The 23,718-nt window shown below is 42.9% G+C and overlaps 1 protein-coding gene across 13 annotated transcripts in view; it reads left to right on the top strand.

Annotated features, from left to right (window-relative positions):
- The window catches only part of HMGCLL1 (3-hydroxy-3-methylglutaryl-CoA lyase like 1), a 157,534-nt gene that overhangs the window by 92,443 nt on the left and 41,373 nt on the right, over window positions 1-23,718 (top strand). For 10 of the 13 annotated variants that reach the window (XM_090034078.1, XM_090034026.1, XM_090034097.1 and 7 more), the window contains one exon: window positions 6,918-7,106. In XM_090034078.1, the coding sequence (XP_089890204.1) occupies window positions 6,918-7,106 (189 nt within the window). Of the gene's footprint in view, window positions 1-6,917; window positions 7,107-12,319; window positions 12,378-21,555; window positions 21,585-23,718 lie in introns of those variants that run through there. The other 3 variants (XM_090034116.1, XM_090034126.1, XM_090034135.1) reach the window with 2 other exon arrangements.

The following is a 23,718-nucleotide window of genomic DNA, read 5'->3' as shown; positions in this document are numbered from 1 at the left end:
GGAGTCACTGTTCCCCCGAGCACCTCCAGGAGTGACCAGGAATAACGGTCACAAGCTGGCAGAGTTTAGGTTAGATATCAGGAGGTGTGACTTCACGGTCAGGGCAGCTAGGGTCTGGAACCAACTTCGAAGAGAAGTGGTGCAGGCTCCTACCCTGGGGGTGTTTAAGAGGAGGTTAGATGAACATCTTGCTGGGGTCGTTTGACCCCAGTACTCTTTCCTGCCATGGCAGGGGGTCGGACTAGATGATCTGCTCAGGTCCCTTCCGAGCCTAGAAACTATGAAACTATGAAACCATTGCCCCAAGATTCCCGACTCCAGATATGCCCTAGTAGTCGACCCCACCACTGAAAGAACGAACAAAGTCATGGCAGGAGAGATTGGGGTGAAGGCTACCCCGGGGCGATACATCCGGCTATACAACCTCAGGGACATACCGATGAGCAATCTTACACACCCAAAGACAGGCCTGGATGTTTGAAGCCTGCCGAGTGCAGGCTGCTTTGCATCGGTCTTTCATCAGTCCCATGTGAAACCCCTGTCCTCTACAGGACAGGGGCCTGGGTCAGGGAGGCCTGGGTGAGGGAGATTCCCTGCCCTGCATCAATGCTGACCTTGTGAAGGAACACCTTGAGAGGCTGGACACCTTCAATTCAGCTGGCCCTGACCATCTACACCCCAGGGTACTCAAGCAGCTGTCTAGCATTGTAGCCCAGACCCTGGCATGGATTTTTGATAACTCCTGGTGCTCTGCTGAAGTGCCTGAAGATTGGAAGAAGGCCAATGCGCCGCCTATCTTCAAAAAGGGACGAAAGTGGATCCAGCAAACTACAGGCCCATCAGCCTGACCTCTATCCTGGGGAAGGTCTTAGAAAAGATTATTAAAGAGGCCTTTCTCAACAGAGTGGCCAACGGCAACAACATGAGGGATAGCCAGAATGGGTTTGTTGTGGGTAGGTCTTGCTTGACCAATCTCATCTCCTTTTATGACCAGGTGACTTATCACCTGGACAAGGGAGAGGAGATTTGATGTCATATATCTTGACTTAAAAAAAGCCTTTGATCTGGTATCCAATCATCACTTCTTGGCAAAACTGGCCAACTGCAGCCTCGGGTCCACCACGATCTGCTGGCTGGGGAATGGGCTCCATGGTCGGACCCAGAGGGTGGTGTTTGACAGAAGTCAATCGTCATGGTGTCCTGTGACCAAATGGGGTCCCTCAAGGCTCTGTTCTTGGACCTGTATTGTTCAACATCTTCATTAATGATGTGGACATTGGAGTCAGAAGTGGACTGGCCAAGTTCGCCAATGATATCAAACTCTGGGGTAAAGCATCCACACCTGAAGACAGGAGGGCGATCCAGGCTGACCTTGACAGGCTCAAGAAATGGGTGGACAAGAACCTGATGGTGTTTAACACCAACAAATGCAAGGTTCTCCACCCTGGGAAGAAAAACCTGCAGCATCCTTATAGGCTCGGCAGTGCTAAGCTGGTTAGCACTATGAATGAAAGGGACTTAGGGTTCATGATTGACCACAAGATGAACATGAGCCTTCAATGTAATGCTGCAGGCAGTAAAGCAAGCAAAACACTAGCTTGCATCCATAGATGCTTCTCAAACAAATCCCAGAACATCATTCTCCCATTGTACTTGGCCTTGATGAGGCCGCAGCTGGAGTACTGCATTCAGTTTTGGGTTCCTCAATTCAAAAAGGATTTGGAGAAGCTTGAGAGAGTGCAGAGAAGAGCCACTCACATGATCAGACATCAGGCAAACAGACCTTATGATGACAGGCTGAGAGCTTTGGGACTCTTTAGCCTGGAAAAGCGCAGGCTAAGGGGCGATCTGATGGCCACCTATAAGTTTATCAGGGGTGCTCACCAGGATCTGGGGGAGCAATTGTTCACCAGAGCGCCCCAAGGGATGACGAGGTCGAATAGTTATCATCTCCAGCAAGACCGTTTCAGTCTGGACATAAAGAAGAATTTCTTCACTCTCCGAGTTCCCAAGGTCTGGAATAGCCTGCCACCAGAGGTGGTTCATGCGCCTACATTGAACATCTTCAAGAGAAATTTGGATGCTTATTTCGCTGGAATCCTATGACCCCAGCTGACTTCCTGGCCCTTGGTCAGGGGGCTGGACTCAATGATCTTCTGAGGTCCCTTCCAGCCCTAATGTCTATGAAATCTATGAAACCTCTTCCAGATGAGGATCTTGGTTACCTAAGTATCTTCTAGGCAGACAGAATAGATTGTTGCCATGGGCTGTAATGTCCACCCTCCCAGAGCACCTAAGCCTCCTGTGTTTATCCTCATTAACAGTTCCTGTCCTCAGTGACAATAGAGAGGAGAAAATCCTTTGCTGAGGGTAAACACAGGCATGAGACAACAGCGGGAAGGGCTGCAGAGGTGGATACTTTTAGTGGCATAACTAGAGCAGGATGACAGGGGTAACCACCCTGAGTTCTTGATGGATTTGCAGGGCAAACAGTCTGTCTTTTTCCACAGCCATGTGATCATGATAATACTGGCGGCAGCCCAAAAAAGTTGCTGCTATCCCTAGGATGGCAGCTGTGCTGGACACCCAGCAGGTTTGTTATGCTGCTAGGTGCTGTGGACAGTAGGATTTGCATGGCACAACTACATGTCATAAATACTTTGGCTAGATCCTACCTCTTTACAGGCCAAATTCAACCTTTTAGTGGGCTGGATTTCAGACCATGGGCCATAGGTAGCCAACACTGTCTTAGCAAATTAAAACTTAGTAACAGGATGGAAATGTGAGCCAATTCTCTTCCTTAGCTTCCCAAGCATGCAAATTTTCTTTGTAGTTAAAAAACATTGCTTTTCAAAATTCAGTTTATGACATTTAATTCTAAATTATAGATAGGTGTTCAAGGGACAATATAATGATGCATACAAAAGCAGAAGCAAAAGTTTCCCTTTTCTTTCCATTACAGGGAATCACCCTTTGGGAGGCAGGAGGACAGAAATGCTTAGCCAAGTGATGGATAGTGTCCAGGATAAAGGGGAAGTGAAGCCTGGGGTAGTCTTTTCTCCTCTTCTCATAAGAAAAGTGCTTCCTTAGACAGTTCCTGTAATTGAGAATTAAATAAGGTTCTAAGAAAATCAGTACACTGCAATTATTAGCTGAGGTGGTTACAAAAGAGAGTTAAAAAGAGTTGGGATTTAACTACAGAAGACCCTGGCAGGATAATAGTACTTTTTATAGCTAAAGTCTATTTGTGTAGCTGCAGTATGTTTGGTGTTGTGTGGACACACTCTGAAAAATAGTCTTTGCTCCAGTATAATGAATGTCCTTTTTTTTAATTGTGTGAGAAATCTATTTTGCTTTGAACTAGGGACTTGAAGGCAAAACACTTTATTATATTTGCCAATAACTGACAGTAGTCATAGTGTTCATAATCTTGCCAGCTTTTAACACAATAATTTAATATACTTTTTTCATCTGTTCTTTAAATTAAGCAAAGGGCATTATTCCAGTACTTCCAGGATTGGTGGTGTAGCACTTTGTCAACTTTCTCTGACATTCATAACAATCCCACTGATGGAGCCATGGAATTGTTTTAACAGAGTTCAGTAGAAATTAAACTGCCGTGGAAATTCTTTAACAGTTGATCTGCAAATTGGATTTCACTTCAGTAGTGTGTCCCTTTTGGTGTGCTTGTTCCACAGTTTGGAATGTTAAAAAAAAAAGGGGGGGTGGACCCTTTGGAGAACCTGAAAATCAATTTAAACCCATTTCTAATACTACCTTTGTTGTTGTGTATTCCTTTTCTGTTGAGCATGTTGCCATGAGAGAGAGAGAAAAAAAAGACAGAAAGAGAAAAAGAGGGGAGAGAGAAAGGGAAAGAGAAAGAAAAAAGAAGAGAGAGAGAACCAGATACATATACATGCATACAGAGAACCAGACACACTCTTTCACACACACATACACCCACACACACACACCCACACACACACACACAGAGAACAGACACATGCACACATACTCCCAGAGCCAGACACGTGTGCACACACAGACGCACAGAACCAAACAGAGGCAGACAAACGCATAGAACCATGTGCATGCATGCACATGGAGCCAAGCTGCTAGGCCACTGGACAAAGTCTGATTGGACAATGCCCTGGGCTCGCCGCGGCCCCTGTGCTTCCTTATGCAATTATTAGCTGAGGCGGTTACAAAGGAGCCAGCCCCTGGGCTACAGCATGGCCTACTGAGGCCCCAGCCCAGAGCCCACCCATCAGCCAGCTGCAGGAGCAGTACTAGGGAGGCTTTGGGGAAGTTATACCCATTTGCCTTAGCCTTCCTCTCGCTACCCCTCCTAACATTGCCGCCACCCACCCACAACTAAGCTCGCAAAGGTGTAGTGGTCCTGGCAGGGGCAGCATTAGCCTCAGCCTGGTAGGGGGGCTGGGCTGGGCTCGGAGTGGGTGGGAGTTGGGCGGGCTCAGCTGTGTGGGGTGTGCGGGCGGCAGTGGCAGTGCTGGGAGGGGTGGAGCCTCTTGGCCCAGCCCCACCACTGGGAGGCAGTTGGCACCGCCCTTGCTCTGGAGCCCTGGCATCAGCTCCACATCGGTGGGTGCATGCGTGCCTCAGAGCAGACGGTGCAGGAGGGGCAAACCTGGCCTCTCCCCTGCTGTCCTTTGAGGCTGCACAGAGTTGACGATGGGGCTCCAGAGCCCAGTCCAGCTGTATGTAGCCAGCCTGGGCTCTGGGCAGCTGCAGCAGGCAGCGGGTAGGCTGCAAACAGCTGCACTAGGCTCTAGAGCCCTGGCATCAGCTCGATGCTGGCGGCGACTGCACACGCACCTGAAAGTGGACAGTGGGGGAGGGTTGTGCTGCATCAGGCCCTATCCCCACTGTCTGGTCCAAGGTGCACGTGCACTTGCCAGAAGTACAGAGCTGATGCCAGAGCTCCAGAACCTGGAGCAGCTGTTTGCATTCTCCTGGCTGCAGCTGGCCCAGGCTCTGGGTAGCTGCTGCCAGCCACAGAACCTGGGCTGCTTACAGCAGGGCTTGTAGCCTCCCAGCAACCTGCTGGGAGCAGCCCAGGCTTCATGACTGGCAGCAGCTGCCTAGAGCTCGAGCTGGTGGTGGCATGCCGAGCAAAATGGACTCCTGTGCCATGCTTGCCACATCTGCTGGGGTTGCTGACCCCTGATCTAACCTATTCTTAAAACTGCACAAATAACCCTGTTGCACAACTACCTGCCATAGGCAAAACAGAGGGATAGGGTACTGTCAATATCCTACTGCTGCAGGGTGGTTGTTAAAATACACTTGAGAAATCCAAGGAAAAGGACCATGCCCCTTGCTACAGAAGTAGGCAAAGCCTCCCAAAGTCCATATCAGTCTGACTGGGGGGAAGGCAAAATCCCCTACAGTCCATGCCAGTCTGACCGTGGGGTAAAATTCCTTCTTGATCCCAAATGTGATGATCTGTCTGACCCTGAGATTAGGGACAAGATCCTGTAACCAGGAACCTCTTGGTTTTTTTAGTCCCAGCAGGACTGGCATACCCTAGTTGAAATGTCCAGCTTTGGCTGTAGCCAACACCCAATGCTTTTGAGTAAGTGAGTCCAAATACCCATAGCAACAGGAGAGGAAAAAAATTCTTCCCAGACCTGTGTGGCAACAATCAAAATCCAGAAACATGGGAACTACCAAACTTCCTCCACTCTGCTGTGCAGCCAGAGGGCTGGAAATGCAATACTACATATCACACATCCTAGCTGGAGAGCCAGAACTTTTATCTCCTCTGTAAACGTATCCCAGTTTCTTTAATATTTTTTGTGACTATAAGTCAAGAGAATTACTGAAGGTCTTCCTTTATGCCTTTTCTGCCCCTTTTCCAATCTATTCCAATGAGTTTGTAAATATTGGCCAGGGCTCCAAAATCCCCTCTTTTAGTTCCTTCAATACCCTGGGAAGAAATTCCTTTCAGTTTCTGATGTTTTAACTTAAAATATCCCAAACAATTCCACTTCACATATCTGCAGTTTATAGTTTATTGTTTAAAGCCAGTTAGTAAAAAATGAAAACAAAAATAAATACCCCCCCAAACAACCCCTATGGCTGCATTTACTTGTCCATTACTGCTTTTATCCTTGTATCCTTGAGGCTACAAGCCAAGGGCACACAAGGGAGTGGTGTGATTAGACTTATCTCCAGATGCCTTTGATTTCCCAGGCTGAATGGTCAGTTACCCACTTACAACTGGATTGACTGAAGCAGAACTAAATTGTGCCTTTCAATCCAAAGCAGGATGACCTAATCACTCAGTTACCATGCTCCAAGCCTGTAGTTTCTGAATAATCAAATAGTACAGAGATTGGTTCTTCTGCATCCCAAACTCTAAAACTTTGATTTTCATTGGTGCTTTTAATGACAAAAAGGTATGCAAATTAAGTCTCCAGTTGGTTATTTCTTGTCTTAGTAAAGACCATGAGCTTGGTGCTGTGTAGTAAGCAAACATAAAGGCAAGATTTAATCCTGAAGAATTTGCAACTAAAAGAATACATAAAGGTGGAAGAGCCAGGAAATCCCCAACGGAGTGGAAAATTCGGGGAATGGCTTGGGGAGAAGTTTAATCTATAAATATAAAATTTGGATTAAGAAAAAATGAGGGGTAAGGATGATGATGAATTTGGCTTAGACGGTTATTCCTGTGTATAGAGTCATCATAGAAGGATTATGAGAAGGAGGTGAGCACGGAGTTCTCTTGAATGGAAGTTTGCACTGATCAACCAGGATTTTAGTTCAATAGACTGGTATGAAAGAACTTATGATCCACCAATACATATACAAATATTGTTACCATATAGTTTAACTATTATTTCTTGTTCTTATTGTATCTTGCCAATTCAGCAAGTGTTTCTATTTCTAATCAGGTCTCTAAAAGACTGTACAGCATGGGCTGCTATGAGATTTCGCTAGCAGATACAATTGGTGTGGGGACTCCCGGAAGTATGAAAAGAATGTTGGAAGCTGTTATGAAGGAAATCCCACTGACTGCTCTTGCTGTTCACTGTCATGACACATATGGCCAGGCTTTAGCCAATATTCTCACAGCTATGCAGGTAATTCAGATTCTTTCTTTCCTGATATTGTTATTATTATAAACTGTAAAGACTGCAGTTTAATTCAAATGAACAATTAAAAAAAAACCCAGCCTGTTAGAGATCAAAGAAACAGAAGGCAACATGCATTTACTAACTTTCCTAAAACGCCAGTCATTCTGTATATTTTGTGTAGTTATTATTGTGTAGTTTTGCTTATACTGAGAGCATATCAAAACACTATCTGGAACTTTCCTATGTGGGAACTGTCAATTATATATCTTTATTTGTTATAAGGCCTTCAGTGCCACATGTAACCTTCAAGAAACAGTGTGGTGATATTGTGCCTTTGATCTGAGTGGACTGCAAGGAGGAAGCATGTTTATGCACCACTTTGTTGGAAGTGTGTTATTCATGCAAGAAATGTTCTGTACTAAATGTGTTTCATTCTCTGGTAATTTTAAAGAAATTTTATTTTGAAGCACATTTTTCTTGTGGTGTGTGTGAGTGAGTGCACACGTGCCACCCTACAGAAGATATGTGGCATTAATTCAAAAGTGACAGTATCATTAATTATAATAATGATAACAACCATGATGAGTAACAAGAGATATTTCAGTTAGGAAGCCACTGCTGGTCTTTGGCTGCATCTACCTGAGATGCTGACTGCACAGTAGTCTGAGACTACTACTGCACAGTAGTGCTGCATGGCATAAAGTGTGACATGACGCTATTGCTCAGTAGTCTCAGGCTGAAGTGCAGTCAGTGTCAAGAAAAAGCCATTCGTTGGAGTTACTGCACAGTAATGAAGGTTACTACACAGTCATCTAGTACTTGTTTATACAAGTTATTCTTGTTTATACAAGAATAAATTTCTATATCCATTACAAGTGGTTCATTTACTCATGGTAGTTACTGTTCACCAACATGTGCTTATTCTGTTGCAAATGTGCAAAGATGGTGGAATAAATAAAGGGTTATTTTGACAGTAAACTTCAGTTGCAGATGCTGTAGCTAGAACACAAAGACCCTTGTGCATGGGTGGAGTTCTCCAGAAAAGTTCACAAAGCGTTTTTTAAATCCATTAAAAAAATATGGCTGTCATGACACCTACTAAACACTCAAAAATGATGAGGGTGTATTGATGCTGCTATTTATTGTAAAACATATACTTGTTTCATTTTTGTCCTAACTCCCCATCTTCTACTGCTTCAGATGGCTATTGTCATGCCTTATGACTTGAATTTCTTTGCAGCATAACTTGTCTTATTTTACATATGAATACTGTTTAGCGCACAACAAGGTTTGGATTCCTGACTGGCATGTCACATACAAACATTAAATACAAATAGTAGTTCTGGTAAGTGAGAGAGAACATTATCTTGCTAATACTGGATGAGCTTGAACTTGTCTGATCTTCAACGCTACATTACTATGCACCTGATTAACAGTTGCATAAATTAAAAGCCTTGTGTAGCATATTCTAGCAAACAGTGATAGCTTACTAGAATATTATATGAGAAGTCTGATATTATATGCCTCCTGTTGAACTGAACAAATTAAAACCCTACTTTGCTTCTGTACAGAGAGAAACTCCCCTTACTAGCTAAACAATACAAGAACAAATCTGTACAGAGATGGAAGACTTAAAAATTGAGCCCGTGAGGTGGATTATTTTATTTTGTACACAATAAATTGCAGTCTGTTTGTCATGCGATCTATTTATTCAGGTCTTACTGCATTTGGGCAGCAAGTTATATCAAATAGTTGTGTTTTGGAGATAGGAGTGGTCAAGCTAGTTTTAAACCATTGAAGACAAAACTTCACATGGTCATGTCTTCTACAGACAGTTACTGCAAATGTTGAGGTGGCCCTTGTCTGACTGCTTGGGAAGTAGATCTGTGGCTTCTGCTACAAAACATACATGGGGATATGGTATATATTGCCTAGTATAGGGTTGTCCAACTTCTAAGTAGTCGGCGGTGACATGCTGCATGACCCACACCAGTATGACCTGGCCATATGCCATATGCTGCATGGGAGCCTCTCTTCTTCGCTGCTGCACCACACTTGCAGGCTATGCCCTGACCACCGGTTTCCCTGATCCACCATGGGCTATACAATTCCGTGCCACTCCCTAGGGGAGGAGCAGGAAGTGGAAGCCAGTTACCAGGGGTGCCACGCAATAGAGAAAGGGGGAGCCTGGAAACCCCAACTGCAGCTCCAGCTGGAGTGATAAAAAACCGGTGGCCAGGTGGGAGCACTGGGTCACAAATTAAACCCTTGTGGGCTGCATGTCATGCAAACCTCTAGTTGAACAGCTGTGTTTTAGTGATTGTTCATTGCACAAATTCCACAATGGTTAGTATGCACAAGCAGGGCAATTTGTTGGTGGACCACACTGCTCAGGTTCTCTAGACACTGCTCTTGTAACAGGCATTTTGTATTACTCTCATCTTACCCCAGTCTTTCTTTGTTTGCTCCTTCAGTTAGTCATGCATTGAGACTGCAGTTCCTTTGCAGGCCTTTCTTATTTGTGTGTACTGTGACCAGCACAAGTAGGCTAGGGATAGAAGTTGCACACAAACTGGTTTATGGCTTTAGAAATTGGTTTAAAACCTGTAACAGAACATAAGTTCAGTGCACATAAACCTGTTTCAAAATGGACAAAACCTGTTTGAGATACACCTGGTTGAATGCAGTATCGGACTTAACTGATTGAGCTCAAACTGGTTTATGGAACTTCTGTCCCACACCCCTTCCTGGTTTAACTTAAATCAGAGTCCCCAGCATCTGGCATTCTCTGCAGCTCTGGCACAGGGCTGTGCTGCCTGCTTCAGGGACAGGGATGTGCCAGATGCCAGCCCCCTTAAGGTGAATGAGACAGGGAAGAGATTTATTCCCCATTCCCTCCCCTGTCCCACCAGCACGGACCTGCCAGGCATTTCTCCATCATTGCTCCAGCAGCGAGGGCGTGGCTCACACCAGCAGTAGCCGCAAGTGATCTAGCCAGGGATTTAGTTTCCCCTCCTTGTTCCACTGGCATGGACCTGGACTGGGCCTAATGCTCCCCACTTGCTGTTGCAGTGGTGGGGGTGGGGGTGTGGACAGATGCCAGCCGGCATAGTCCCTTGAGGCAGAGGGGGCAGGGGAGGGGTTTATTCCCCCTCTACCCCAGGGGAGTGCAGCTGGGATCTGCTAGTCATGACCGCCAGCATCCCCTGATCGCTCCCTGTGCAGGGTGACTGGCAGAATAAGTCTCTTCCCTGCCCCTTTTGCCCGACACCAGAGGGAGGGGGAAATAACCCCCCATGCTGCCCCCTCCCCTAAGGGGCCCATGCTGGCTGTCCTCTGGCCCTGCCCCTGCTGCTGGAGTGGTGAGGGGGTGGGGACCCTGACAGGGGCAGCAGCTCCTGTCATGGTGTCCCGGTGAGCACAAGCCTCTTCCAAGGTGGGGGCTGTGCTGTGGGCAGGAGCGGGACAGGCAGAGCTGCAGACTGCGTGGGGTGAGCAGCAGCACCAAGGCTTGGAGGAGTGGCCATAGCCCCTCAAGCTCCACCTAGCGCCACTGCAGCTCACCTCACTCAGTCTGTGGCAGCTCTGCCAGCCCCGTTCCCATGCACAGAGCAGTTCTGCTGGGAAGAAGCTTGTGCTTCCCAGGAAACCATGAGAGGGACAGCTCCCTGCCAACTCGTTGCTTCAGACTAACCCTCAAAGACTGAAGCAGTTCAGGCCCTGGCTTTAAATGTCTTTCCCCTAGTCCTAGAGTCCAGATTCCTGATTGACCTAACTGTGTTCTTTGTCTGTGTTTGCCTCAGTTCAGCTGCCTTTCAGGCCAGATGTACCTGCAGGGGAAGGGAGACAGGATTAGAGCCTAGATGATAAATCTGACATCTGTTAAATAGTGTGTGAATGAAGTGTACACTATTTGCAAGTCATTGGATCAATGGAGGAAAATATATATAAGAAATATTCCACTTCTACGGAAGCGTGATAGAATTAAGAACAACAGAAGAATTATTTCCTTTTCCAAACAACTGCTCAAAACCACATATCACTCATCACTAATTGAGCTAGTTCTTAGATGGGAGATATCTGGGGTGAAGAAAAAGGTGTTCATGATTAAGTAATTTTTTCTACAGTAATTTTTTGTACTGATCACACTGCTTCATGCAGGATTTACTACCCAAGAATATTTTTTTCTGGTTGATCCAAAATCAAATAGGACTGACAGCCTGAATCTCCATAAGAAATTAGTAGGGAATTAGCCTTACTATTTGTATGTGTTATTTTAATAAAAGGTAGGTAGTGATAGATGGCAGATTAGCAACAAAGGGTAAGACTTTGTTAAGATATTGAGGGGATTAATATAAATGAAAATAATTGACTAGAAAGTTGGGACACTTTTTTGTGCAAATGTAAAGGACATATGAAACAATTTCAAAACACGTAAAACATTTTCAGTAGAAACTTGACCGAACATTTTAAGTAGAAACTTGGGAGAAACTTGACTGGGTCAGGAAACAAAGATATTAAAATATCAGACTATACAATTTAGAGAAGTAACAAGCTCAGCAGGACACACAGGGGTGTGACAAACTTTTGTATAAAATTATATTTGTAAGCTGGATGACATGACAAATGCAGATTTATGGAAAAGAAATAGTAAAATATAGTTATAAGAAACTCCTACAGACCTCCAAGGGAGAATTAAAGAGTGCTTCAGGCAAATTCCACCCAGCAATGGCTTCAATAGGGTTAGAACATTGATCACTGGAGATTTCAGTTACCTTGGCACTGACTAGAATAAGATTTGCAAAATGACTAATATAAGGAGGGTGTGTTATAGATACTGTTTTCTTACACAATTTGTTAAGCTGCTATGATGCCTTTAGGCTAATTTCATAATTACTTTGAAGATGAAACAGGTTATGACAGATAAAGAACAGTTTTGTCCATCTGTAATAGGTGCATGACTGGAACAACTGAGCACATAGTATTGTGCTCTCTGATCCAAGACACTCATCCAAATTTATTACCATAGATTGATTCTTGCATATCTAAGGGTCAAATCCTTGAATTCCTTGAAGTCAGTGGCAAAACTCCTATTAACTTCATAGAAAGCAGGATTTCACCCTTAATATTTCTAATATATTGTGCAAGTTATATCCATTTCCTGGATAGTTTGGTAGGAATGACGATAATAACTCTAAATTGAAACATTTTTCTTTTAGCTCTTGTCTGCCATAAAAAGGGCATCTCAGAGGGGAAGATGAGGGGGAGCAGAAGGAGGTAAGTCAGAGGGAGCCTAGTTTTATGGCTCACTAGGAGAGTGACTATCTCCCTAAGGTCTTTACTCCTGCTGCCAGAGCTGCTTCTACATTTCCTATTAAATCATGTATTTCTTTGTGTCTAAAATAGGATCCAGCAAAACTGATAAGTAAACTAGCACATTCTTTAGAGACAACAAAACCAAGACTTAAATATTTATGCAATGTCTCAAGATCAACATTAATATAATTTTACAAATAACTTAAAATAATTATATGATTTTATAAATCTCATTAAGACCATCAGAGTTTAGTAAATAAATGTTTTTTCAGAATATGGGAAATTAATATGTGGAGGGAGTGCTAGCTGCTTGATTCATGCATGAATAATATGAGCTAACTAAGAACCTGGTCTTGCATGTGAATACGTGAGTTATATTCTTGACATCGATTTAAATACTACTGTGGACTAGATCAGGGCTCCTCTTCTACTGCTGTATGCAGGAAAAAAAAGTCTCAAGGTCTTTGTGCTGCCTGGTGCAGGTGGGAGGGAGGTTGTGTGCTGCTGGTGCAGACCATGAAGAGTGGGGTGAGGGATCCACATGCTCCCTCACCATGTGGCAGGGGTCCTTTTGCCTTTAGGAGATGATAGTGGGCCATTTTCCCACCACTGCTGCCCACAAGAGGGCAAGTTCTACGGGGGCTGTGCATGCTGTGTGCTGCTCATGTGGTATGTGGCCCAAAGACCACATGCCATCTCTGCACACAGCCCCCAACCTCACTGAAGTTGGACAGCCCCTGGCAAAATCTACCAAGGGAATCAATGTTATCATGCCTACACTTTAGTGCTAGGTACATACTTTCAGAAAATCTGACGCAGAATCAATCTAAATTACACAGTTTTCTGTAAGAGGCACAGTTTAGATGGGCATACTTTCACCCTGGGGGGGGCAGCAATTCTTGGACTGGGTTCCACCATTTTTAAACCAGTCTGTGTGTGCTGAACTTCTGTTCTATTATTGGTATAGACTGGTTTCTGATGACTTTTACTGGTAAAAGTGTAATGGCTATACCTGGCCTATATGTCTGGACCTAGCTTTGGAATCCATAGACCTAAGTCAGTCACTCATCCCTCTCTACAGTGCTTGGGGGAGAATTAGACAAAGAGGATTCCCAGGACCCACTTTGAGCAGTGCTTAAATTAAACAATGGAGAGAGGCATATAAATGAGTTTGCTTCTTGGTTGCGATGACGGTGTGCATGTCTGAATTTTGTGCTCTGTGTGCATCTACATGAGATGCTTTAAGGCTCATTAGCCTAAATTTAAGGAACATTAGGGCATGCATCTACAGGTGTACATCCTTAGTGTGCTTTAAAAATGGCAAATTTAGGCTAATCACACCTAAATTTGACGCTAGCACTACGACTGAAAGAGACTTGGGGGTCATGATTGACCACAAGATGAATATGAGCCACCAATGTGATGCTGTAACCGGCAAAGCAAATAAAACCCTGGCTTGCATCTACCGATGCACCCCAAGCAAGATTCAAGATGTCATCCTCCTACTTTATTCAGCTTTGGTGAGGCTGCAGCTGGTGTACTACATTCAGTTCTAGGCTCTACACTTTAGAAAGGACGTGGAGAAGCTTGAGAGAGTCCAGAGGAGAGCCATGAACATGATCAGAGGTCAAGAGAGCAGACTTAAGGAAAAACTTCTTTACTGTCTGAGTCTCCGGAGTATGGAATACTCCACCCAGAAGTGGTGCAAGCACCTACTCTTGACATGTTCAAGCAGTATTTGGGTACTTATCTTGCTGGGGTCATCTGACCCCAGCTGACTTCCTGACCTTTGGGCGGGGGCTGGACTCAATGATCTCATGAGGTCCCTTCCAGCCCTAATGTCTATGAAATCTATGAAATTTAGGTGAAAATAGTTTAAAGTGCAGTAATGAGCATGTAGATGCATTAAAGCACAATAATGTTGTGTGTGTGTAGGTTGACTTGGGACTAACTTCAATCCCAAGTCAGTCCACACACAGAATTTATGTGCTTTAACGCCTTCATATATAGACACCTGCTTAAACCTGAGAAAGCATTTGTGAGAGGAGTGGTCCCTAAGGGTGCCCTTTCTCCAGCTTGTTGAAATCCTTGAATAAATGTTAACACAGAAGGTGTGTGTAGGACCCCCCTCCACATCTTCCTCACTACTTTTTTGTGACTTAGTCTTAAGGATAAGAAGTTGCAAAAGTAGATGCATTAATGGATTTTCAGGACTTTGAGTATAGTGGAAAAAAATCACTCCTAAATGCATAACCCAACAGCTCGGCATTTCTACATGCTACATAGCTTTTCAAACTTTTTTTTTTTTAGCAATGAGTCCTAGCAAGAGAATCAGATTTTGATTTAGTCCTGAGTAGCATACAGGATCTGTTGCAAGCTATTCTGTAATAGTGATCACAATGCAGTCAAAAAACAACCCTACAGTAGGGAATAAATAAACCAAAAACCCCTAATCCACCACAGCAATAGTTAACATTTAAAACTACACAAAAATGAGGAAGCTAGTTAGAAGTGTAACACCCACATACACAATTGGGTTGTATATTGTGAGCGTTTTTGTGTAGGGTTTTTATGTGGGCAAAATGGCCCCTGTGTTTTCGCCATGTGCTCAGTGCATGGCAAGGTAGGACCTGTATCTGGGGGAAATATGTAAAACCCTCTGGCCTCATTGGCCAGGGGAAGCAGAGGATTCTTCAGGCCAGTTGGTTGGGAGAGGAATTGGAGTGTGGCACTCCCTGACTGGACAAGGCCACGATGATGTTATGCAAAGGGATGTAAAGGGAGCTATGTTTGGGGGAAGAGAAGTTGATATAGGGGCTGCTGAAGAGTGAAGTCTCCTCCAAAGGAGCATTGCACATAGCAAAAAGGGAAGCTCAGGTAGAGGGGATACAGAGGGAGAATTATCCCAATGTCTGGGATCTCCTCTCTCCTCCTTTTCTTCCCCTTTTCCTTTTGAGGTTTTAAGGGATCAATACTGGGGAAGGCCTCTTTACCTGCAGGGTAGGCCTGGTCTTTCCCCTTGTTTCCTTTGATGTTGTTTTGCTCTAGCCAAACTGTGTGGTTGGGTTGGCTGCAGCCATTAATCAACCTGGCTCCTTTTGGAGCTTTTCCTGCACTTCTATTTTAGCAGGCCATATAATCCAGCCCAGAAGTTTTGGGGTGTGTGCATGCTCTTTGTCATTCCCCACAGCTGCATACAACCTCTCTGTAAATTCCTCCTGTAACCCCGCTGCCAGCCAGTGCCTGGAGAAGTGTTACAGAAGGAAGTTAAAAGGTGCTAAAGGTATAAAAGCTAATAATATTTTAAAACTTTTGGCAGGCAGGCTGCCAGAGAGTCAGTGGGCAACTAGATAAACAGAGAATGAAAGATGTACTCAGGAAAGACAAGGCCATAACAGATAATCTTAATGAATTTGTTGCTTTGGCCTTTACTACAGAAGATGCTGGGGAGCCTCCCATGGCAGATTCAGTCTTCTTAGAGGATACATATGAAGTGTTGGTTCAAATTAAGATGAACTAAGATAACTTTCAAAATGATACATTGAACAGTAGGGCTGGGTAGATGACCTTGTGAGGTCCCTTCCAGCCCTACTTTCTTATGATCCTAAGTCACTTGGCTCAGACTGTATTCACACAAGGATTCTAAAATAACTCCAATATGAACTATTAGCAAAAATATACAGCTTGTCACTCAAATCAGCCTCAGTCCTGGCTGACTGGAGGATTACCAGCAATCTATAACAAGGTCTCCAGAAGTGATCTAAGGAACCACAGACAGGTCATTATAACTTCTGTTATTGGCATATTGGTAGAATCTATTGTACAAAAAATAGAATTAGTAGTCACATGTAGAAATATGGTATGATGAGGTAGAGTTGATATGGATTTCTAAAGAGAAATCGTATCTCACCAATCTTTTGAAAAACTTTGAAGGTGTCCAACAAACATGTGGATATAGGAGGTCCAGTTGGTAGATTATATTTGGATTTTCAGAAAGCTGTTGACAAGATCCCTCCTCAATGGTTGTAAAAAAAACTGAACTGTAATAGTTTCTGAAGGATGATCCCTTCATAGAGTTAAAGCTAGTTAGAAGATACGGAAAAAAAAGCAGGCTGATATTGTCATTTTTAATGGAAGAAGTTTGTTGGGGGAAGGAGGGTCTTGTGGTGATCTTTTTTGGGATGTGTACTGTTCAACATGCTCATAAAATATCTGGAATAGGAATAAACAGTGAAATGACAAAATTCATAGATAATATAAGATTTCTGCAGGTAGTCAAATCCAAAGCTAATGGAAAGACTTACAAAAAGTTGTCACAAAGCTGAGTAAATGGGCAATAAAGTGGCAGATGCCATTTAACATTGAGAAATACAAACTGTTGAGAAAAAAATCCTGACTGCATATATACAAAAGACTCTGAATTTAGAATTACCATTAAAAAAAGCCATCTTTGAATCAGAATGTGGTGTTCTCCCAAAACGTCAAATTAATGTGCTGTGGTGGTCAAAATGACAAGTCAGATAATAAAAATCATTAAGAAAGAAGTTTGAAAAAATAGAGAAACTTATGATATTATATAAAACCACAATGTACCCACAGCTTGACTACTGTATACAGTTTTGGTCAACTCATCTTAGAATAATAAAAATATAGAGAAAGTTAGCAAAGATGATCAGGGCTGCAAAACATCCACATGAAGAGGGACTGAAAAGACTAGATACCTTTGATGAGAAAAGAGGCAGATGAAGGAAAGATATGCTAGATAGATTCATGATAAAATTGTGAACTGTATGCAAAAAGAGAAAAGGGAATTGCTATTTACTATATTTGCTATTCTAAACAGAAACGAGGGGGCACAACTGGGATAATCAGACAGCATGATTGAAACAAACAGAAGGCAGTACTATTTTTTTTAGAAAGCATGTAATTAACATATAGAGCTCATTGCCACCAGAAATGGAAGCCAATAATATAACAAGGTTCAGGAGATCAACTCTTAGGAAGATTGACATTCAGGAACCATTAAACATAAATGTGAGGATGTAACTTTGGCAGACAAGGTTCTCTGAGTAAATCTTTTATTAAACCAACTCAACTAGTAGTCTAATAAAAGATATCAGATTTACCCAGAGAACCTTGTCTGCCTGTGTTCTTAGACGAACACAGCCACAACCTGTATCCCTGAAAGGATGTAACTTTCTCACTTGGATGTGTATGACAGGGATAGATTATGCTATCCTGTTTCTTATGCTGGGCACTATTTTGGATTCACTACTTCAGTCTAATTTCTGGCAGTTTTTATGTTCCTATTTTCTTAAAATACAACAGAAGAAGAATACTTTCCCAAATTAAAACAGTCACTAGAGAACCTATTTAACAATACTTTTATCCTGCATTGGTATTTTCAGTGAATCTCAGCCCCCATAAGCAGTTCTGTTGACTTCAGGATTGAGGAGAGATGTCATAGTAATGTATCTCAATGATTAACACCTAGAATTGGAAGCCATGAGAGGTTAAATTATTATTTTTTAAAACAGAGAGGCAGTAAAGAAGGACTTAGGATAAGATAGCCCTAAACTGTGGGAAGTTTGGGTAGACTTGATAATAACAGTTTGTTTCTCTTGACTCGGTTTAGTATTTTGTGTTTGTAAATTGATTCTTTATAATATACTTTGCATATGAGCACAATATAATGCAGCTCATGAGGGGTTAAGTTGTGGTGCATAGACTCCTGCCCATCTGGCAATCCCCCATGGTTTTGGCTGCAAGAGGAAAAGATTTTCTGGGCTCCCCTTCCCTCCCCTGACTTCTGCTGCCTGCCCCCACCATGAGGAGCTGGGCATTACAGTATATATCCCCATAGCACAGCCAGGGGGGCTGAGCATGAGCCTGGAGTTGTGCAAGCCAATGCTCCCCCTACCACTGCACTACACAAGTGCTTGGTGGGGAAGAGGGGAATGCAGACGCATGGTGCAGTGAGGCTGTGTGTCTATATGGCTGTGACCCAAGGGGCACTATGGCTCACCCTGGTGTGGCTTGTGGGTCTTGTCCCTGGCTGCTTAGAGGCTGAACAGACTTGTTTTTAAAAGTAGAGGTTTTTGGAACTTGGCCATTTAACTTTTAGATGAACATTGTCTTTAGTTTTAGTTTCATGAGTTTCAGACCTCCAAGATTTTTTTTCTGAGTGTCAGTTTCAAATACACACAAATTTAAGTGAGCAGAGTCTGCCTAGTTTAATGTTAAAATTGTCAGAGCCATCATTTTAAAATGAGTTTGTTGTTATTTATAGTAAACAGCTACAATAGGACAGTAGTCTGAGGGCATTGTATACACAGTAAGTACAGAGGAAAACTAATATATTTGGTCCTAGTCAGTTGCGCCGTGTCTGTGACTTTTTCCCAAGGTGCTTGAGGAACTAATTCAAACTGTGCAGTCATAACTTTCCACAATAGCTGCTTGATGAAAAGATGCGGGACAATGAAACACAGATCTAGGAACAGATTTTAAGGTGGATGTTCTATTATAAAGTAGAAGCCACTGCTTTATTAATTTTAATTGGGACCAGAGGGTGTTAAAAGCCCAAAATACCAGTGATGTGTTTGGTGTTCTGTGTGGCGTTACAAATGACTTCCATGGTAGATGACTAGGGTTATTCCTCCTCATCATAAACACTTCCCTTTTTCATGTCCTTGTGACACGGTATTTAGCAGAATTCTCAGATTTGTTGGAATCTGACAGGCCATGCTGTGAATGCATCTGCTATGGCCTTATTATAAACACCGGAATTCAGACTTCTACTAGATCCTCTCACTTATATGTGAGTGGGAGGATGGGGGTACACATAAGACGGACCTTCAAAAATATTCAAGATTTCCTTTTCTTCCTAGTTATCACTAGGGTATAATGTTGACCCATGGACGCTAGCCCCATTTTGCTCACCCATATCAGATACTGGCACAAGTTGTAACAGAAGTATAGTACAGATGTACTTACAAACATAAATTCTTCCTATACGCTTTATTAACCTAAAACTGCTGTTCCAGGATGCTGCAAAGATAGAAGTCTTGCTGAGAAGGAAAAGCACTTTTTTTTACCCTCCTCACCCAAAAGCAATCAATCAGACCCATAATATTGCACAAACACACTTTAAACTATATTGGGTGTGCCTACATGAGCATCTGACTATGCAGTTGTTACTAAAGTACTAACTGACTGCACAGGAACTGCTGGTACTGTACAATCCTAGTATCACGAGTCGTTTCCAAACCTACTGCACAGTAGCTTGTTGCTACTGTGCATTACCAGTGGTATCATGGCTCACACCTGCCAATGCTATGTCTCTATAGCAATGAGTTACATCACTGTAGCTTGTTGCTACACCAGTGTACTGTCTTGTGAAGATGTGCCCACTTTCATTATAGATCAGTGAGAGCTGAGCAACATCCTCAGTAGCTTGGCTGCTTTGTACCCTAAGATCTGTAAATACCCGATGAGGAGAAGGACAATCATCTATCTCCTCTGCCCTTCTAGCCAGCTGTCCTCTACCATCACCAACATGCAGACCCAAAGACAGTAGGAGATAGAGAGGAAGTTCTTCTCCTCCCTTGCCATTTCCTGATAAGCCAGGATCTTGAGAGAGGGTGGAAACAGAAAGTCCTCAGAACCACTAAGCCTGCTCCTCACTCCCTGATTGTCCTCTGAGGACCTCAGATATTGTGTTTCCCTTGCAAATACATTTAAGCATCTTCCCTCTACCCTGTTGGGAACTGAATCACAACTAACAGATAAGTTCAAAACCAGTTGCAACAGCTGCATCTTAGATTTAGCTCTCCATCAGAAATCACATCTATAAGAAACAAACCTTCAAAACCCTGAGATAAAAGTCCCTTACAGATAGAAGGGAAAGAATGAGCAGCCTGTATATGAATTATTTAATAAATTTGTTCAGGTATTTACCAGTGAATTAATTATTCAGGAAATAGTTTATCTGAAAATAATTCCTTTCGAAACCAAAAAGTATGTTCTGCAAATTATTTTGGAGAGAGTGAGGGCAAGCTTCCCACAATACTGAAGTGGGGTAGAAGGTTTTGTAGACAGCTGACAGCTGAGTTCCTGCTTGATTGTTGCTGGAATTTTGTTGTGTTACCAGTTATGAATTAAGTGAAGGTAAAAACTATCCTGAATTCTCAGAACAGCCCCAGATTTTATGACTGTGTCCTGGTGTTCCTAAAGAGTTCCTGAAATAGGACTTTTCTCTGAAATTTGAATAACTGGTTCTGGATTAACAACACCTTTCTTCAAACATTCCAACAAGGCTGCTTAGAGTTTCCAAGCTACAAGCGTGTCTTCAACTTATCACCTACACTCTTTGCAAAAATGTCACTTTTTTTGCTGTTTGCATCGAGTTGTTTTTTTCCCCGCTTATGAGTAATGAAACACATGTACTGTCTCTAACCTTCAGCCTTTACTAATGTCATGTCATAATTTTTTTTTCTTTTGAACTGAACCATATTTGCCCCAATCCACTAAGGGGTGTCCATTAAGGGGATGTTCCTTTATCTCTTTGATTAACACTGGAAGTCCAGGTGCTTACTGGGTCAGTTGGGACAGAGTTTCACTGATCGAACATTTTGAAAAAAGCAGAAGTTCTTACAATTATTTAAAATGCTGGCATCATTACACACAGATTCTTTTTAAAAAGTAGATAGGCATTATGTGCAATGACTAAGGAACAATAGAGAGTTATAACATCTGGTTCCTGTTCCTCTGACATGTTATGTGGCTGTGGGATGTTATTTTTCCCCAGTTTCCCTATCCATAAAATGGGGATTATGCTCATCTTCTTTTCTTAAGTGTAATAACACCAACAATGAACACTGCCTAAGTACAAAATATTAATATTGTTTTAGTGTATTGAGAATTTAAGGACTATGTTCAATATACAGTGTGGAAACATCATAGATAAATTGGGGTTTTTTGAGTTTTAAGGGTCATATAATGAAATTTTAAGATTTAAAGAACATAAAAATGGTGGGGGGAGGAAAAGAACTATAAAGACATGTACAAACACATTCAAACAATGCTATTATTATAACCCTTAATCTCCATTTCCCCTATTTGTTCGAATATCACCCTATAGGCTTGGGACAAACATTCAAAAAGCCTGAACCTGAATTGATTCAATCTTTGCAGGTTAGTCTAATCTGCCTAGGTTAAACTGGTTTGCAACCCCACAGACATTCCCTCTGGACTGAAAAAATGCAGGCACATGTCTGCACTGGCTCAGGCTAGATGCTGGGGAAGAGGGGGTGGTAGAGCAGTACTCCCTTCCCTTCCATAATGCTGAACTGAAGGGGGTTGTGGCCAGGCCCCGGCAAGACAGTCTGATTAGGGAAGGGTTTAAACCCCCACCCTGCCTGCTCAATCCCAGGCTTTTCTCTTCTCACTGCTGAAGAGTATTACCAGCCCCCAGCCAGCACTCTGAGACAAAGGGGGGGGGGCAGTGCATGCATCTGTTGATGATACTGAGTTTTTCAGTCTCCCTCTCCCTGCTTCTTCATACTGTTTGCAGTAAACCTGAGAGGTGAGAGAGCCAGCAGGGAGCTGATAACGGTGTTTAGCAGCCCATCAAGAAAACAAAAGCCTTTCTCATTAGTTCAAGTTCTTCTTAAACTGCTTTTTCTCAGGAAGGAATGGAGGGACATTACCAACTGACTTGTTAATTAGCTCCAAAAAGCAGTAAATGGACACTGTCCTGTCTGGCCTTGTCCTGTCCCAGTGAAATTGGAGACATACATACACACACAGACATTTCTCAGAATTAGCTAGCATATCACATGCTGGCTAGGGTCTGTGAGGCTGAGGTCTGTTCTGTGGGAGTTGGGAGGGAGGGAGAGGAGGATCCCTACTTGAATAGTAATTGGCAAGGAAGGTGGCGGGGGAGAGGGGCGGCAAGGGGAAGCCAGGCAGACCCTGCTGGGCCTGCAGTATCTGCCAGACACCTGGATAGGAAGCAGAGGGGCGGGGCCAGCCCTGCTCTCTGGAGCAGAGGGCCCAGGCCAGCCCAGCCCAGGGCTGCAAAGCAACTTAAATTAGGAAGGGGTCTGGGACAGACATTGCATAAACTGGTTTGACCCCAATCAGTTAAGTCTGATATTACATTCAACCAGGTTTATCTTAAACCAGTTTCAGCCATTTTGAAACTGGTTTATGTGCCCTGAATTTATGTTCTGTTACAGGTTTAAACCAGTTTCTGATCACGTAAACCTGTTTATGTGTAATGTCTGTCCCTAGATACACAGTGCTGTGCTAAATTAGACTGCAAAGTTTTGGAGGTTGTGCTGCGGCAAGGGGAGGGTGTTAGTTTTATGATGTGCTTTAAAAAAAATTGGAAAAATATGTTTTAAAGATAGCATTCCTGCTTTGAGAAAATGCTGGAAGAGAGACAGACTTAGGAAACACCACAATTCACTTTCTTCAGTAAACTGCTGCATATAGACATTGAGAGAAGCACTAGGAAACTGCAAGCTGTGGTAGCTCGTAGAGAAACCAATTTCAAAATTCAGATGGGGAAGCACTAAGAAAAGCACAGTTTGATTAAGAATAGCCAACATTAGACACAGGAAGGGATGGTCATGCTTCACTTTTTCACTGGAATTCTTTGAGGTGGTTACTGCCAAAGCAGACAAAGGATACATAGTGGCCGTCATGTGCTTTGATTTTTCATAAAACAGTATACAGTGTTCAGTACTGGAAGTTCATATTAAGGAGTGGAGATGTGTAATAAGTGGAAAGTTGGCTAAATGGCAGGAAACAAATGGAAGCTGTAAAATGGATTTTTTTTTCAAGCTGGAAAGAGCATACCAGCAGGGTAATGGAGGGCCCAGTCTGTGGAGCTCAGGTTTTATTACTTAAACTAAATGATTTACAATACCATTAATGCTGATATTAATGGCGAGTTTTCTAATTTTTTTCAAATATTAAAATGTGAAAAATACACCATAATGAGAAATGAGGGTTTCTATTACAGTCAGATGTTTAAGCATATGGATGGCTAATAGTTTAAAATATGCAAAACTAAGCAAACTTTGGAGTGAAAACATAAGACTAGGAACATATGCCATTTTAAGAATGGCAAAAGATTATTCAGTGTAAAATGCCTAACATTTAAAAAGTATCTCACTCCTACATTTTCATTTCTCAGTCTTTTTTTCCCCGGAAATAATCTGCCAGAAGTGCTGTTTAAGACCCTGCCTAAATCTGAAATTGCTTTTAATAATGAGCCGCAAATACCTTATCAGTA

Source organism: Crocodylus siamensis, chromosome 1, assembly GCF_052110815.1.
Source record: "Crocodylus siamensis isolate JL-2025a chromosome 1, ASM5211081v1, whole genome shotgun sequence".
Lineage (NCBI taxonomy): Eukaryota > Metazoa > Chordata > Crocodylia > Crocodylidae > Crocodylus > Crocodylus siamensis.
The sequence above is the reverse complement of the archived record's forward strand: the minus strand, read 5'-3'. Positions and strand labels throughout refer to the sequence as shown.